This window comes from Pongo abelii, chromosome 10 (assembly GCF_028885655.2).
Source record: "Pongo abelii isolate AG06213 chromosome 10, NHGRI_mPonAbe1-v2.0_pri, whole genome shotgun sequence".
NCBI lineage: Eukaryota > Metazoa > Chordata > Mammalia > Primates > Hominidae > Pongo > Pongo abelii.
The window spans coordinates 94240097-94256256 of NC_071995.2; the positions used below are offsets into that span (position 1 = coordinate 94240097).

The window sequence follows — 16160 nt, forward strand, 5'->3', positions numbered from 1 at the left end:
GGTCTTGAACTCTGACCTCAAGTGATCTGCCCGCCTCAGCCTCCCAAAATGCTGGGATTACAGGCACCCAGCCATAGCCTTTATTTTTAATGCTTTGCTATATGACTACTGCTCAGATTCCCTACTTAATTTCTGTATCATTCCTTTCATGTTTACTAGTTGTAGCTGGGCCAGTTACTATTTATTCCTAGGTATATCTAAGAGATCTTAGGCAGCTAAAAAGCCAATTTTATATTCTTGATTTGCTACTTCAATTAAAACTGAAGAAAGCACTTTTGCATATACAGACAAATTTTATCATGGGAAAACTTGGGTGCACCATTCTCTCCCTCCCTCCTTCCCTCCGTCTTTTCTTTTCTCTTTTCTTTCTTTCCCTCCCTCCCTCTTTCTTTTTCTTTCCTTTCCTTCCCCTTCCCCTTCCCCTCCCTCCCTCCCTCCCTTCCTTCCTTCCTCCCTTCCTTCCTTGTTTTTCCACCTGTTCAGCCTCCTGTATTTCCAATCTATGCAGGCACCTAGCCAGGAACTGGAGTTATCCCTAGCTCCTTTTTCCTTTGGAGAAACAAACCTAACTGTGTCTATCTTCGATCTCGCCTTTGAACTGATGCAATTCATCCTGCCATAATCTATCATGCTCCCCTTTTTTTCATAACATTTATTAAAGCTTTTAATTACATATTTACTTGGGTAAATTTATTTAGAGTCTATTTCCATGGGGATAGAGACTATTTTGTTGTATAGACAGTGACTAGAATAGGTCTGCCACATGAGAGGCACCAAATAAATCTAGGCTGAGTTTTTTAAATTGAATGATTTGTGTCATTTAAAAAATATTTCTTAATAATTGATCTTTTGGCCTCCAATAATCTTCTGATTTTTCACCTCACTGCTGTCACTATAGTACATTGTGAAGGGCTAGAGGATAGGAACCACATCTTTTTATCGCTGTATCCCCCAAACCTAGGACAATGCCTGACCCATTTTAGCAAATCACTCACCTTTGTTGCATTAATAAATGAATGTGCATCTTAATAAGCAACAACCATGAAATGATTTTTATGTTTTGATGAACCTCCTAGAAGGTCCATACTGCTCTTTATAGGTTTCTGTGAATAATATCTTAACACCACAGGATTGCAATACTGGATACTGGATACTAGAAACAGAAAACCACCCCAACAAATCTATGGTAAACTCAAATGGTCAAAACAAAGCAGATTATTCTGCACCTTCCCAGAGCAAGACTATATCCTATATTTAATGCTTCAGTCAGTCCAGCTTTATTATTTATTTTTTGTAAGAAAAGTTCTTTCCAGGCACGGTGGTTCACACCTGTAACCTCAGTACTTTGGGAGGTTGAGGCTGGAGGTTCACTTGAGCCCAGGAGTTCAAGACCAGCCTGGGCAACACAGCAAGAGCCCCTCTCTACAAAAAAAAAAAAAAAAAAAATTAGCTGAGTGTGGTGACATGTGCGTGTAGTCCCAACTACTCGAGAGGCTGAGATGGGAGGATTATTTAAACCCAAAAGGTCAAGGCTGCAGTGAGCTGTGATCATGCCATTGCACTCCATTCAGCCTGGGTGAACAGAGCAAAAACCCTGTCTCAAAAAAAAAAAAAAGTTATTTATTCTAACTTGATAGGGGACATTCTCCACCCGTAAGTACCTTTCACTGGCAGCAAAATTTCTTTCACATTAATCAATCTGAAATTCCTTTCACCCAATTATATCTAATTAGAACTCTGTTCAAGGAAAGTAAATTATTTTTTGCCACACCTCTACTTCCCCCTTACACCTTTTGAGTATTTATAGAAAGTTGCTGTAGTGTCCTTGAGAAATTTCCTGGATAATCTGACAATATTTATCATCTTTCACACTTATTCATTAGTATCTCTCTTTTCTCAATGGTTTTTTTTGGCCTATCTGGAATATTCTCCAGTCATTTCCATCTTTCCTATACTAAGATTCCCTAGGATGAATTCAGTTCTTTAGATTCAAATACTACATGGCTATTTATCAGTAAGCAGGGCCTTACAAAACTAAAGGCTTTTACTTTTTAAAAAAAAAAAAAAAACTAGGTTCTTTAAAAATTATTTTTGCCTTTAAAATATATATCTTATTATTTCTTCCTTTGGGTTTTGATTCTGTTGTCATTAACTGGGTCACACTGTGTAATAAAGTTCTTTGGATCTTTGTAGTCAGACTAACCTGGGTTCAAATCCCAGCCTTGACACTGACCAGCTATGTGAACATGGGCAAATTATATACAGTCTTCCCTCAACATCCGTGGATTCAGCATCCATAGAATCAACCCACTGTGGATCAAAAATATTTGAGGAGAAACCCAGTAAAAAATAGCCATACAACAATACAACTAAACACTACAGTATAACAGCTATTTACATAGCATTTATATTGTATTAGGTATTATAAGTAACCTAGAGATGATTTACAGTATACAGGGGGGTGTGCATAAGTTATATGAAAATACTAAGCCATTTCATATAAGGGACTTGAGCATCCACGAATTTTGGTATCCTCGGGGATCCTGGAACCAATCCCTCGAGGATACTGCGGATGGAGGAACAGGGACAACTGTAATCAATTTAAGTCTCAGTGTCTTCATTTGTAAAATAGAAAATATAGCACATAAAGCTATAACTTAGCACATAAACATTGCTAAATTACCTAGTATGAGGTCTGGTCCATAACAGCCATTCACCAAATGCTCATTCTCTTCTTTATGCGCCTTCTAATTTTGTCCAGACCTTCTGAAGATTTTGATATTTTCTAATTGTTTGCTTGATGATTACATGTCCTCATCAAAAGTAGAATGGTATACTATTTATTTATTCAGTGAATTACTGCATTCCACTTTCTGCTGAGAAGACATTTTAGAGAATTTCATGACCTTGTCCACTTCTCTTCCCAAATGTGACTGATTTTTATTATCCATCAATTTGTAAAGTTTTGGCTGGGTGTAGTGGCTCCAGCCTGTAATCCCAGCACTTTAGGAGGCCAAGGTGGGAGGATCACTTGAGCTCAGGAGTTCAAGACCAGCCTGGGCAACATAGTGAGACCCTGTCTATACTAAAAATAAAAAATTAAAAAATTAGCTGGGCATGATGGCACATGCCTGTAGTCCCAGCTACTCAGAAGGCTGAGGCAGGAGAATTGCTTGAGCCCAGGAGTTTGAGGCTGCAATGAGCCATGTTCATGACACTGCACTCCAGCCTGGGTGACAGAGTGAGACTCTGCCTCAAAAAAAAATACAATAAAAAATAAAAAAAAATCATAGCTTCTCTTTTTTTGGTGAATTTCAATATGTGTTATCTAATCTTTTTAAAGGATTGCCTTAGTATGATTATTATGTTATGACATATCTATTTTCTCTATTTCTCTCACTTCTTAAACTCTGGTTTTACTTCTTGGATTAAAAAAAAAAAAAAAAGCTGAGATTAAAGTTTCCCAACTATTACTGCCAAGTTACTGTTCTATTTAAAGTGTGGTTTCCACAAACAGTTACTTCATATTGATTCTATGCTGGAATCATTCACAGTTGCTTTCAATATAAAACAAGGATGTCTATGTTGTTTATATGGTATAAAATGAACTCATGTGACTTTGCCAAACCTACAATTTTGAAAGAAAAAGCCCACAAGTTACTATTTGAAGAGACCTCAATAACCTTTGGGAAGGAATGGACTGGTTCACAGGCACGAGAATAAACAAATGAAAGGTGCTTATGTGTTCTTACATGTGTAATTGTGGTAAGGTATTCTGGATTTAATTAGTGTAAAAATTGTACTTGAAAGATAGACTGAAATGAAAGCATCACTATACAAGAGGTAAAATGAAATAACTGTTCAAGAGAGATCAGTGCAAACAGAAATGCAGAGACTCTTCTGAGAGCATCATGAGAAGGGGCTATTTGAGTAGAGTGTGAAGAATGGCAATAGAGACTGAGGCAAGAGAGTCATCCACCCAAAGCACCTGCATCTCCATCAGTTGAGTAGTTTTCACCTAAGCCAGAAAGAAGGAAAAAAAAAAAAAAAAGATCTGGATGATACAACCCTTTCTTTACAAAGATAGCTGGTTCATTTGGGTAGGTAGCCATGAAACCAGATGCTATCTTGGTAAATGCTTGGTTTGGGTTTTAGGGCAGAGAGACCAAGTTTACTTTTATTCACTCTGTGCTAAAAGGCAATTGACTACATTTATTTTGGCCCATCAGGGAGGAAGGAAGGGCATGCCAATCTTTCAAGAGGTTGTTTACTTTGACAGAGAATGAATTCTGCTCTCTTTTCCATTTTCTGATTTTTCTTTTAATATGGAGAAAGACTATGTAATAGTTCAAAATATGTGTCTTGGCATGAAAGTCAATTAATTTATTGTAAAGGAATTAACTGGTTGTTTCCTAAAAAGAGTTAATTCTGTTCTACAGGCATTTCTTTAGACACCTGTTTCAAACAGTGTATTCTTCTAAAGTGAGGTTTTTTTTGTTTTTTGTTTTTTGTTTTTTGTTTTTTACTTAGGGTCTCACTCTGCCACCCTGGTTGTGTAGTGCAGTGGCATGATCATGGCTCACTGCAGCCTCAAACTCCTGGGCACAAGTGATCCTCCTGCCTCAGCCTCCTGAGTTGCTGGGACTACAAATGCACACCATCATGCTCAGCTAATTAATTTTTTTTTTTTAAGAGAGCTTATGCTAGAGACAAGACTGCTATAAGCAGTGGTTTTCAAATGCTGGCCGGGAGACCAAAAGGCTGAATCAGAATCACCAACGATGCTTTTTAAAGGAATGCAGATTTCTGTCCAGACACCCTGTTGGAGATTCTGATTCAGTGTATTCTGGGCAGGACTCTTAAGATTGCATATTTTGAGTAAGTGCTCCCTGGTGATTCTGACCCACAGCCAGGTTTGGGAACCAATGATTTGAGGTGAGAGAAGTGGGGCTGTGAAAGTGCAGGCAAGACCTTGTCCAAACCATTTCACTTTTAACTAAGAGTCTGAGTCTGACTTCCTGATGAAAAATGACCTGAGAGTTTGAAACTGGCCGTGGTGAGAATGTTTCAACCACAGAAATTGCTAAATGGTGTGAATCAGGTCAGGGTTCCCTCCCACCACGAACCCTGCCACAAAAGCCAGTACACAATTGTCCAGGAAGGTTATTCTCTTTTTTTTTCCTTCTTTTCTTTCTTTCTTTTTTTTTTTTTTTGAGACAGAGTCTCCCTCTGTTGCCCAGGTTGGAGTGCAGTGGTGCAATCTTGGCTCGTTGCAACTTCCGCCTCCTGGGTTCAAGTGATTCTCCTGCCTCAGCCTCCCAAGTAGCTGGGACTACAGGCACCCTCCACCATTCCCAACTAATTTTTGTATTTTTAGTAGAGATGGGGTTTCACCATGTTGGCCAGGCTGGTCTTGAACTCCTGACCTCAGGTGATCTGCCCACCTTGGCCTTCCAAAGTGCTGAGATTACAGGCATGAGCCACCACCCCTGCTGTCACATTTTAAAAATATGCCTGCTATAGAAAAATCTACCTGTGTTATAGGTTACCAAAGTCACATAGGTGACTTTAGAGGTTTCAAGTGAGTTACTCTAAAAGAGACTATCCTCTTTTAGAACAGAGAGATGAGATTCCTCAAAGTACTTCAGTACACAGTGAGAATTACATTCCCCTTTTTCTTTCTGTGCCTGAGCAACGAGTCACTTTGAGCCTCCATTTCTGTTCTCAGCCCTAGGTTCAGCTGGAGAGATTCATGTTTTCCCTTGTGTTTACAGACCTTAAATGCACTGTCCTTTAAAAAATTTTTTTTTTCCTAAGCTGTAGAAATAAATTCAGTTTCAGTGATCTCCCTAGTCTTACAAAAACAAACAACATCCCTGGAATCCTCAGAAGTGATTTCTTGGCATGGTAATGTGTAGTTGATTGTGCTGGGTCCAACAGTAGACTCTGATTAAGGTTGAAATAAAGAGGAAGTGAGAACAGGGATGATTTAATTTTTCACAAGAAATAAATCTATTGGCTAGAAGATTTGGTTCAGGGCCTCGTTTCTTCAGGTTTGATGAATTTATAACCATTAAGTAAAAATGTACACATAAGAACCATAGCATTTAGCAAGGTGCTTCTCAGGAGAGTGAGAGGAAAAAAAATCTCCTAGAACACTCATGGAACCAGTAAGTCCTTGGCTCACCTGGCAGGAAACTAGCTACCTAACTGTAAACAAAACCCCAAGATTAATGTCATCAATATTTGTTGAATGAATCAACATGCCCAGGTAAGTATTTTATTACATGTATCATAGATGCTGTGAGGAAGAACATCATCAATTTGTTTCATTTTCTAGATCAACTCATTAAAAACGACTGAGATTAGAAAGCTGGACAAACTGGCTGGGCGCGGTGGCTCACGCATGAAATCTCAGCACTGTGGGAGGCCGAGGAAGGTAAATCACTTGAGGTCAGGAGTTCGAGACCAGCCTGGCCAACATAGGGAAACCCCGTCTCTACTAAAAATACAAAAATTAGCTGGGCGTGGTGACGAGTGCCTGTAATTCCAGCTGCTCAGGCGGCTGAGGCAGGAGAATCATTTGAACCTGGGAGGCAGAGGTCGTAGTGAGCCAAGATTGCGCCATTGCATTCCAGCCTGGGCGACAGGGAGAGATCCCGTCTCAAAAGAATAAAAAAAAAAAAAAAAAAAAAAAGAAAGAAAGCAGGACAAACTGTATTTCAGCAATTTTACAGGAAAAAACAGAAACAGCCATCTAAGAAGTAGGGAGGGATCTTTTCAAGGAAGGCTTCCCTAAATTGTCCTCACTCACCCCCACACTCTCCCTAAGGCACTTGCTGTATCTTTTTCATTGCATTTTCCTCTTGTGAAATGGGTGGTAATAATGTTACCTACATCGAAGTGCTTTAGTGAAAATTAAAAAAGTGAAAACATACACAGCCCTTTGAATGTGACCAGAAAATAGTATGCACTCAATATACGTCAGCAATTACTATGATATTGTCATCATCATCACCACCACAGAGTACTGAAATGATCTATTATTATACATTTCTCCCCATCTAGAATGTAACATCTCTTAGGGAAGATCTTCTCATTTTCACAGACTTAGTGTTGGCACAGGGGAAGAACTCAATAAATGTTTTCTGAACTAAATAAACTGAGCTACAACTTATGTGCTTCTAGTAAATTTATCTCAGCTGTTGCTTCAGGTTTTCAATGTGTTTTTTGTTGTTGTTGTTGTTGTTGTTGTTGTTGTTTTCTGAGACATAGTCTTGCTCTGGAGTCTCCCAGGCTGGAGTGCAATGGTGCAATCTTGGCTCACTGCAACCTCCGCCTCCCAGATGCAAGGGATTCTCCTGCCTCAGTCTCCTAAGCAGGTGGGATTACATGTGCCTGCCACCATGCCTGGCTAATTTTGTATTTTTAGTAGAGATGGGGTTTCACCATGTTAGCCAGGCTGGTCTCGAACTCCTGACCTCAGGTGATCCACTGGCCTTGGCCTCCCAAAGTGCTGGGATTACAGGTGTGAGCCACCACACCTGGCCCGGTTCTAACTTTTGAGAAGATAAAAACTGGAAAAGAAGAGAGAGAAGAAGAAAAGGGCTGTCATATGTTCATTGCTGGCAGTCCAATAGACTAGATTGCCCAAGCCTAGTTAATATTATGTTTATGATTATTTCACTGATAGAAATGTAAGGTTCATCATTTCCTTGATATGCATTTGTAGGCTGTAGCACTTGGAAATGGGGAACAAATACATAGAAAAAAATCTTCTAGCATGTGTCTTCCCAAGCTAAGTCTTCATATAGATATGGCCAGTATAACAACATTTTCCAGTGTGTGCCATAGAACATGGGTCCCAAAAGATGCTTCGAAAGAAAAGCATTCTCTGGTTAAATTGGAGAGATGTCAAAACTCCAAAACAGGTTTATAATAAACATTAGCATATTAGGCTCTGAGACATCCTGAAGTGAAGAAACCTTTGATTGATTTATTTCCTAAATTTGAAGGCCATAGCAAAATTTCCCCTCACATAATTTCTATTAACATTTCATGGAATTAGAGCTCTGCAGATCAAACTCTGGAAAATGCTGTACCACAGAAACATATTTATTCAGATTTCCATTTTTTCTCAGTAAACCTCTATATAATTTATTCTAAAATATTCTAAGTCTATATGCACACAAATAGAGATGTAAACCTTCGTTAATTTGGATGTTTGCTTAACTAGGCTGTTCTGGCTAACTCTGAAAAGTTTAACTGTAGATTAAGTGCATAGAACCCTTGTTGAAAAGCATTCAATAGCACTCTCAACCTTAAAAAAAAATGTTAAGGGATGGGAAATTTCTCTGCTGCCCAGGCAGGAGTGCAGTGGCATGATCCTAACTCACTGCAGCCTCGAATTTTGGAGGCTCAAGTGATCCTCCCTCCTCAGCCTCCTGAGGAGCTGGGATGTCAGCTGTGCGCCATAATGCTGGCTACTCTGAACCTTTAATACGATTCAATAGCTCTGGGGTAGGATCAGAGGTTCTGCATTGCTAATCGGCAACCAGATGATGCCAATGCGGCTGGTCTGCAAACCACACACAGAGTAGCAGTTTGCTTTTCTGCCCTGGTAAGCTCGGTAAAATAAATATAATAAAATTGTTATTTTGAATAACACTGTACATGTTGTTGATGGAACCACATACTGAAATAGTTTAAATTTTTAAAATATCAACTTGTTTTCTTGATACTACCTTCCTCATAAAAGTAAAGTGGGAAATAATGGGGGGAAAACATCTAGCTATAAGAGTATCGCTGTCAGCACCTCACATGAAATCTGGTAATTATAGGTACTTAATAAATGTTAAGTATGTTAACTTATTTGTCATAAGCTTAATTATCAATTATAACTGAAGCAGTGACAAAGAGGTGACATAGGGATACATCTACTAAGGAGGGAATTAATGATATGAAAATATTACTAAAGAGTAATGAAAATGCTCTCAAACATACTGCCAATCAAACAACGTAGGTAGAGAGTACATAGGTAGAGAGAAATGGATGTGCTGATAAATGTTGGGATCTACTGCAGGCTCAGAAAAAGAGAAGAGAAGAACCAGAGTAATATTCTGGAAGCAGATGCCAGTAAGGAAACATAAGCTAGGGAAGCAGACACAGGCATCTCTGCCCCAAATGTATCCTGGAATAGTCATAAAGTGAATGGAGACAGGCTTTCCTAGGGAAGCCTACCCAGGGATCAGGGAGCTGTCTGGAGAGGGAAAGAAAGAAATACAGATCTTCCCTATGAACCCATCTACCTCCTATACATTATGCTAAAAGAACTAAATTGGTGTCGGTTATTTTCATAATTTTCTTACTTGGTGCATTAAGTACCATCCAAGTATTTGTTAACTAGGAATGATTACTAATATGACTTAGTAGTAGTAGTTTTTAGCTTCAAGTTTTTCAGTAGCCAGATGTAGGTGAATCCATAACAACATAAGGGGATCAGAAACTTGTTACAATTATGTTAGAATTACAGACAAATATGTTACAATTACCTTATTATGTTTCAGGGCATTTTTTTTTTAAGAGTATCTTAATGTGGTCTTCATGGAGTTTTCCTTGAAATGACTTTGGAGCCTTTGGTCTTCTGGTACTTGGGTATTATCTATAAATATACTTGGCTATATCTATAAATATCAACCAGGCAATTATAGTAGATGACGCACATGGACTGATTATCAACTACTTGTTGGTAGTTCAACTCGAGAGTTACTCTTGCTCCCTGACTGAGATGTCCAAGATGCAGGCACTTTCAGCCAACCACTTACCTGCTCTACTTCCCTCATCCTCACGCTGCTTTAATCACCTCCTCGCTCTTTCCTGTCTCTGGCCATTCTGAACTTTTTTTCAGTTGTCAGAATATGCTATATTCTTTCTTCCTTCTGTTCCTTTTTGGCAAATCCTGTTGAGTTTTCTCTCTGCTGGGAATATCTCTACTCATGCTTTGTTAATTTCCATTAAACTTCAGGTCTCAGGTTCTCAAAACTCAGAACACTCCACTCTTGCTAACTGCCCCTCTGATGTGCTCCCCTCCACACTCTGTAACACAATACTTATTATACTTGTGTGTATGAGTGTGTGTGTGTATACCTGTAGTTGCCTATATACACATATGTGTATGTATACATTACAGATAACTCACTAGACTTTGTTAGCTTTGTCAAAAGACTGTGCCTCTTTTGCTTACAGTTGTAATTCCCAGGAACTAGCACACCTAGCACATAGTAGCACTGAATAAGAATGAGTTGAGTGAAAGAATAAGCTTTAAAAAATATTCTCATTGCTCAAGTTCGTTGATGAATGTTCAGACATTTTCGCGGATTGAAAAAATAATAAAATGTTATGGGTGTTGTTTAATTTTAGCTGCATTCTCGGAATTTGCTTATGTTTTTCACAGACCTGGTAGTTTGGGAACCAAAACCTATAAAACTTGTTTTGCGTAAGTCTCTAGATGAGCTGTATAAGTAATAGTAACTACTAACAAGAGGTCACTTTTTTTCCTAACTCCTCTTTCATACTCTTTTTATAAAACTCTGAAGCTATGAGTGTTCTAGGATTTAAAAAGCTAGGGCTGGTGACTTTTTACTTTTAGTAAGAATATGAGCCATATCTTGAACATAGAACAGTAACAAAAAACAAAACTAAAACAAAATAAACAAAAAGGTATTTATTTTGGCTCCAACTTTGCCAGTAAACATTTTCTTTTTTCTCTTTTTAATTGGTCAGACTTAGGCACTATAAAAGGGCTTCATCTGTTTTAATTCTTTGTACACTTACCTATCTTATGACTTTACAAAGCCAAACAATTTAAAAATCAGTAAAGTAAAATGCAAGGAATAATATGTAATGCTTTGAAATTAATCTGAGCTATACATGATTAAAATACATTGCAAATATATCACACTATACTAACTGAATTATTGTGATGGCCTCCAGTACCCTAGAAAATAAATACCAACATGTTTAGGTTGGCAGTTAAGGCCCTCTAAAATCTAGCCCCAATCAATCCTCCAACCTTTTCTTGCACTATTCCCCTTGGTATTCTACTCTTTATTCTAACGGAAGTGACGCTGTTTGCTACACCAGCACATAGAAGAGGCTCAAATTTAGCAAAATGTTAGAAACTGGCTTTGTTAACCAATGTAAAATTTGGGGGGGTGGGTATGCTTTATTGAGATCAGTGTTTCTCAAACTTTACTGTGCATCAGAATCACCTGGAGGGCTTGTGAAAACTTGGATTGCTGGGCCCCATCTGCAGAATTTCTGATTCAGTTGATCTGTCTCAGGGCCCGAGAATTTGCAAGTCTAACACATTTCCCAGGTGATGCCGATGGTGCTGGTCCAAGAACCACGCTTTGAGAATCACTAGTTTGCTTGCTAACTTCAACTAAAGCTGAATGCTGAAAGTGCAAGTTCAATATGAATTGAGCTGCCTTTGTGTTAACACAAGAACGGTCTTTTGAAAACTAAGTCAGATCATGCCACTTCTCTGCTGAAAACCCTTGCAGTGGCTCAACATTTTACTCCAAGTAAAAGCTGGTGAGCTTACAGTGGCCCATCAGTACATATTAGATTTTCTCCCCTCCCCAGTCACCTCTCTAGTCTCATCTCCTGACACCCCCAACTCTCATTCTGATACAGCCATGCTGACCCCCATGTTATTTCCTTTGTCACATCGGGCACCTTCCTGTCTTAAGATGTTCACTTTAGGCATTCCCTCTCCTTAGAATGTTCTTTCCCCAGTTAACTCTTTGGTGACCTTCTTCACTGTCTTCAAATCTTTGCTGAAATCTCACCTTCCCAGTGCTGGGGCCTACCCTCATTATCCTGTCCCGTACTGTACCCTGCCACTCCTCTTCCCACTCCAAGCCCTTGGCTCCCTGGATCCCTTCCCTCTTATTTTATTTTTTTCTTCTTTGATGATACTAGCCCTTATGAACTTCTCACATACTGTATATTTCACTTATTAGTTGTATTTCTTGTCTGTCTCCTCTATCAGAATATAAGCTCCTTGAGGGCAAGGATCTTTGTCTTATTCTCTGATGCATCTTAAGCACCTGGCACATAGTAGGCCCTCAATAAAAGTAACTGGATGAATGAATACATGAACACATTAGGTATACTGTACAGCATACTGTTTCAAGGAAATGCTATATAACAGTATCTTTTTGAAAATGTTTCCTGTTGCCCTACAAGATAACTTATCCAAGTTAATGACAAATTATTTTTCTTTCCTCTTTTATCTGCTTAGTAGTTCAGACATTCTCATTTTTAGACATTTCTACTAGTGGTCTGAGGCTATGGGATACACACGTATATATATCTATTCATTTAAACATATTCTGTACAAAATGGTGTCAGGACTAACTATGTTCTAGGTTGAAGCAATATTATAAGCAGAGACCGTTTTGTTAGCACATGGAGATTAGGAGCTATAACTTAGACCCTAAGGAGCTGCAGATTTTAAGGAAGTAATTATCTTTAACATAAGGTATTTTTGATCAATAAAGAGTAGAAACCCTATAGTATTATTTTCCACCTTCTGGCTTATAGGACATGACAGTTATTATAATACTAGTTTTCATTTTTTATTTCTTTATTGTTATTTTATTATTTATTTATTTATTTATTTTTGAGACGGAGTCTTGCTCTGTCGCCCTGGCTGGAGTGCAGTGGCGCGATCTCTGCTCACTGCAAGCTCCGCATCCCGGGTTCACGCCATTATCCTGCTTCAGCCTCCCGAGTAGCTGGGACTACAGGCGCCTGCCACCACGCCCGGCTAATTTTTTGTATTTTTAGTAGAGATGGGGTTTCACCGTGTTAGCCAGGATGGTCTCATCTCCTGACCTCATGATCCACCTGTCTCGGCCTCCTAAAGTGCTGGAATTGCAGGCGTGAGCCACTGCTCCTGGCCTCTTTATTGTTATTTTAAAATATAATATTAAAAATAGAGACAGGGTCTTCTTCCATTGCCCAGGCTGGTCTCAAACTCCTCGGCTCAAGTGATCCTCCCACCTCAGCCTCCCAGAGTGCTGGGATTACAGATGCGAGCCACCCCACCTGGCCTAGTTTTCGTTTCTTGACGGCTTATTCTATGACAGGCAATGTGCTAACCCTTTTATCTTATATACACACTTTGTCTTATATAGTTCTCATTACACTACAGGCAGGAATTTTACATATGAAGAAACTGAAGTCCGAAGAGCTTCAATAGCTGGCATAAGGTCACACAGCTGGTAATTGGCAGTAAAGGCGTTGAATCTACATCTGTTTGAAACCTATTAAATATTACAAAGTCTGAGTACAAACAAGGAGCAAGAGTAAAACAGGATGCTGGGAGAAATATTATGACACAGATCCAGATTTGGGGCTTGGTGTGGAAAGTGAGCAGTACTATATCTTATCTACCACTATTTAAGAGAAAAGCTTTTAACAAGCAAGCCCGTTCAAATTGCACATTGATATCTTCTCCCTGATGTTAAAAAATATTTTTAAAGAGCAATATAGTTTTTCCTTTAAAAAACTCGCAAATAACGCCAAGGTTTTAAATGCTTATTTCCCATTGTAGTGCTTTCTTCCTGTCACTGTTTTTGAGCTAGAACATGGAGTCCTTGGTAGGGAAAGGAAGGGCATGATCATCAATCTCCATTAATAGTCTTGAGTGGCTTCTGTTATCTGATGATTTCTGAGCTGATAGAGGGTAAATACCGATGTGGTTAGATAAGCTATTCATCCACATTTGACATTTACGTAAGCCCTGCATGCACCCTTTATATTCACATATTTCAGATAATGTCCTATGAATTGGGTAGATCTTTTCAAATTCTATTCTTTTTTCAAATAAACCTCTTTTTCTTTTCTTTCCTTTCCTTTCTCTCTCTCTCTCTCTTTTTTTTTTTTTTTTTTAAGAAAGGTTTGGCTCTATTGCTCAGGCTGGAGTGCAGTGGCACCATCTCAGCTCATTGCAACCTCCGCCTCCTGGATTCAAGCCATCCTCCCACCTCAGCCTCCCAAATAGCTGAAACTACAGGCGCACAGCACCATGCCCAGCTATTTTTGTAGTTTTTGTAGAGACAGGGTTTTGCCATGTTGCCCAGGCTGGTCTCGAACTTGTAAGCTTAAGCGATCCGCCTGCCTTGACCTCCCAAAGTGCTGGGATTACAGGCATAAGGCACCATGCCTGGCCTCCAAATAAACCTCTTCTCAGAGTTATGTCAATAAAAAAGCAGAACCCATGCTATAAGAGTTTAGTATTTTTGGGGAGAGCATAAAATTAATATGATTTCCTAAATTAGTTATGATAGGATACATTAGAGCAGTGTCAATCAAAATGGATTTATAAGGAAACCAAAACTAGTCTTTTTTCATGTTTAAGTTCACTGTTAAGGTAAAAGAATAACCCAAGTGCAGCAACTACCCTTTATTTCATCAGCTTGAGTCCACCTTCTACTCACAAGTAACGTCTTAAGAAATTAAATAGCTCTCCCTCTTCATCACTCTTTTTTCTCTTTTATTAGTCATCCTGTTTACCAAAATGCGGTGCTACAGGAAATAATTTTACTTTATGGAGAGTGAGAAAGGAAATTATTTTGATGAATATTGTACTGTTTTCACCCAACCAGTTGAAAATTCTTGCCTCTTATCAATGAATAAATTAACTGATATCTGTGAATGTATTATCTCAGAACCTCAATTACCTCCTTCTCTTGGGTTAGCAGAATGAAGGATAAAGAGATTTATCTCTTGTACAAATCAGCCTATTTTCTGGAAACCACAGGTTACTTACGTTTGCAAGCATCTGGAGCTGAGAAGGGTCTCCGCAGGTCACGATAGAAGCCTGGCTTGCACCTCTGACAATGCTGTCCTTCGGTGTTGTGCTGACAGTCATCACAGACGCCACCACTACGATTCCCTGATGCCTCCCACACATTAACGTCGAAGTGACAGGTATCAGCATGTCCATTACACTTGCAGGCTGGAAATAAGAAGCGTGGAGAGAAACACTAATAAGTAAAAATAAAATGATGGGTTATCTCATATTCAGGTAGTTAAAAATAGGATGAGTTGGCCAGGCGTGGTGGCTCACACCTGTAATCCCAGCACTTGTGGGAGGCCAAGGCGGGTGGATCACCTGAGGCCAGGAGTTTGAGACCAGCCTGGCCAACACAGTGAAACTCCATCTCTACTAAATACAAAAAAATTAGCCAGATGTGGTGGCACATGCCTGTAGTCCCAGCTACTTGGGAGGCTGAGGCAGGAGAATCGCTTGAACCCAGGAGGTGGAGGTTGCAGTGAGCTGAGATTGCACCACTGCACTCCAGCCTCCGTCTCAAAATAAATGAATAAATAAACTAAAAATAGGATAAACTGATTGTTAATATTTAGTTTTAGTTTCTGAGTAGTTAACAATACAAAAATCAAAGCAATATAGAAAGGTATCCATTGAGAAATCTAGCCTCGGCCTCCTCATTTACCCTGTTTTTCCTGACTTCAATAGGTTACTACTTTTTTTTAAAAGAGTTTCTTGTGTAGCCTTCTAGTTTTTCATTATAGGCTGTTAATTTAAAAAAAATAAGTTTCAGGAGATGCATGAAAATCAGCAAAGTGTAGATTTGTCTAGTTGGGCAGAGATATTATGATGAACTTATCAACGGGGGTTGACATTTATTATGGAAAGATTACAGGAGTGACAACCAGTTTTTTACCCTCTCTTTTGGTAACACTTCACAATTCCCATTCCTGTTACTTCTCAAGGGTCATCCCTGTGGGTCTCCTGTCCTTGCTAAGAAAAGCTGAGATTGTCAGGCCTTATGTGGAAATGAGCATTCATATTACAGATGCAGGCATGAATTCATGCTTACTAATGAGCCTGGAAGGAAGCTTCTGGTGGACAGAGCTTAGTAAGTTGGCAAGTAGATTGATTTATCTTTCATGAAATACTATTCTTCAGCTGTTGAACTGGTGAGTAGAAGGCGGACTCCTATTGAAGCCTCAATTTTCTTACGGAAGAGGCCTGCAGTATTTATTACATAACAATTCCTCAAAGGCATTTCTAAGATTATAAGTCAATAGCATCAAGTGACATGTCTCTGTGTTCTATATGT

At 39.1% G+C, this 16160-nt stretch overlaps 1 protein-coding gene and 1 long non-coding RNA gene across 5 annotated transcripts in view; one reads left to right on the forward strand and one right to left on the reverse strand.

Annotated features, from left to right (window-relative positions):
• The window catches only part of LOC112135830 (uncharacterized), a 157448-nt gene extending 142479 nt beyond the window's left edge, over nt 1–14969 (forward strand). For 3 of the 4 annotated variants that reach the window (XR_008512057.1, XR_010135812.1, XR_008512053.1), the window contains exon 6: nt 14834–14969. This is a non-coding gene — a long non-coding RNA (uncharacterized LOC112135830). Of the gene's footprint in view, nt 1–6340; nt 6440–14833 lie in introns of all 4 variants that reach the window. The other variant, XR_008512056.2, reaches the window with a different exon arrangement.
• NTN4 (netrin 4) overlaps nt 1–16160 on the reverse strand; it is a gene marked incomplete at its 5' end in the record, with an annotated part of 129392 nt that overhangs the window by 34240 nt on the left and 78992 nt on the right. The window contains 1 exon segment of the mRNA NM_001132088.1: nt 14843–15031. Coding sequence (NP_001125560.1) covers nt 14843–15031 — 189 coding nt within the window.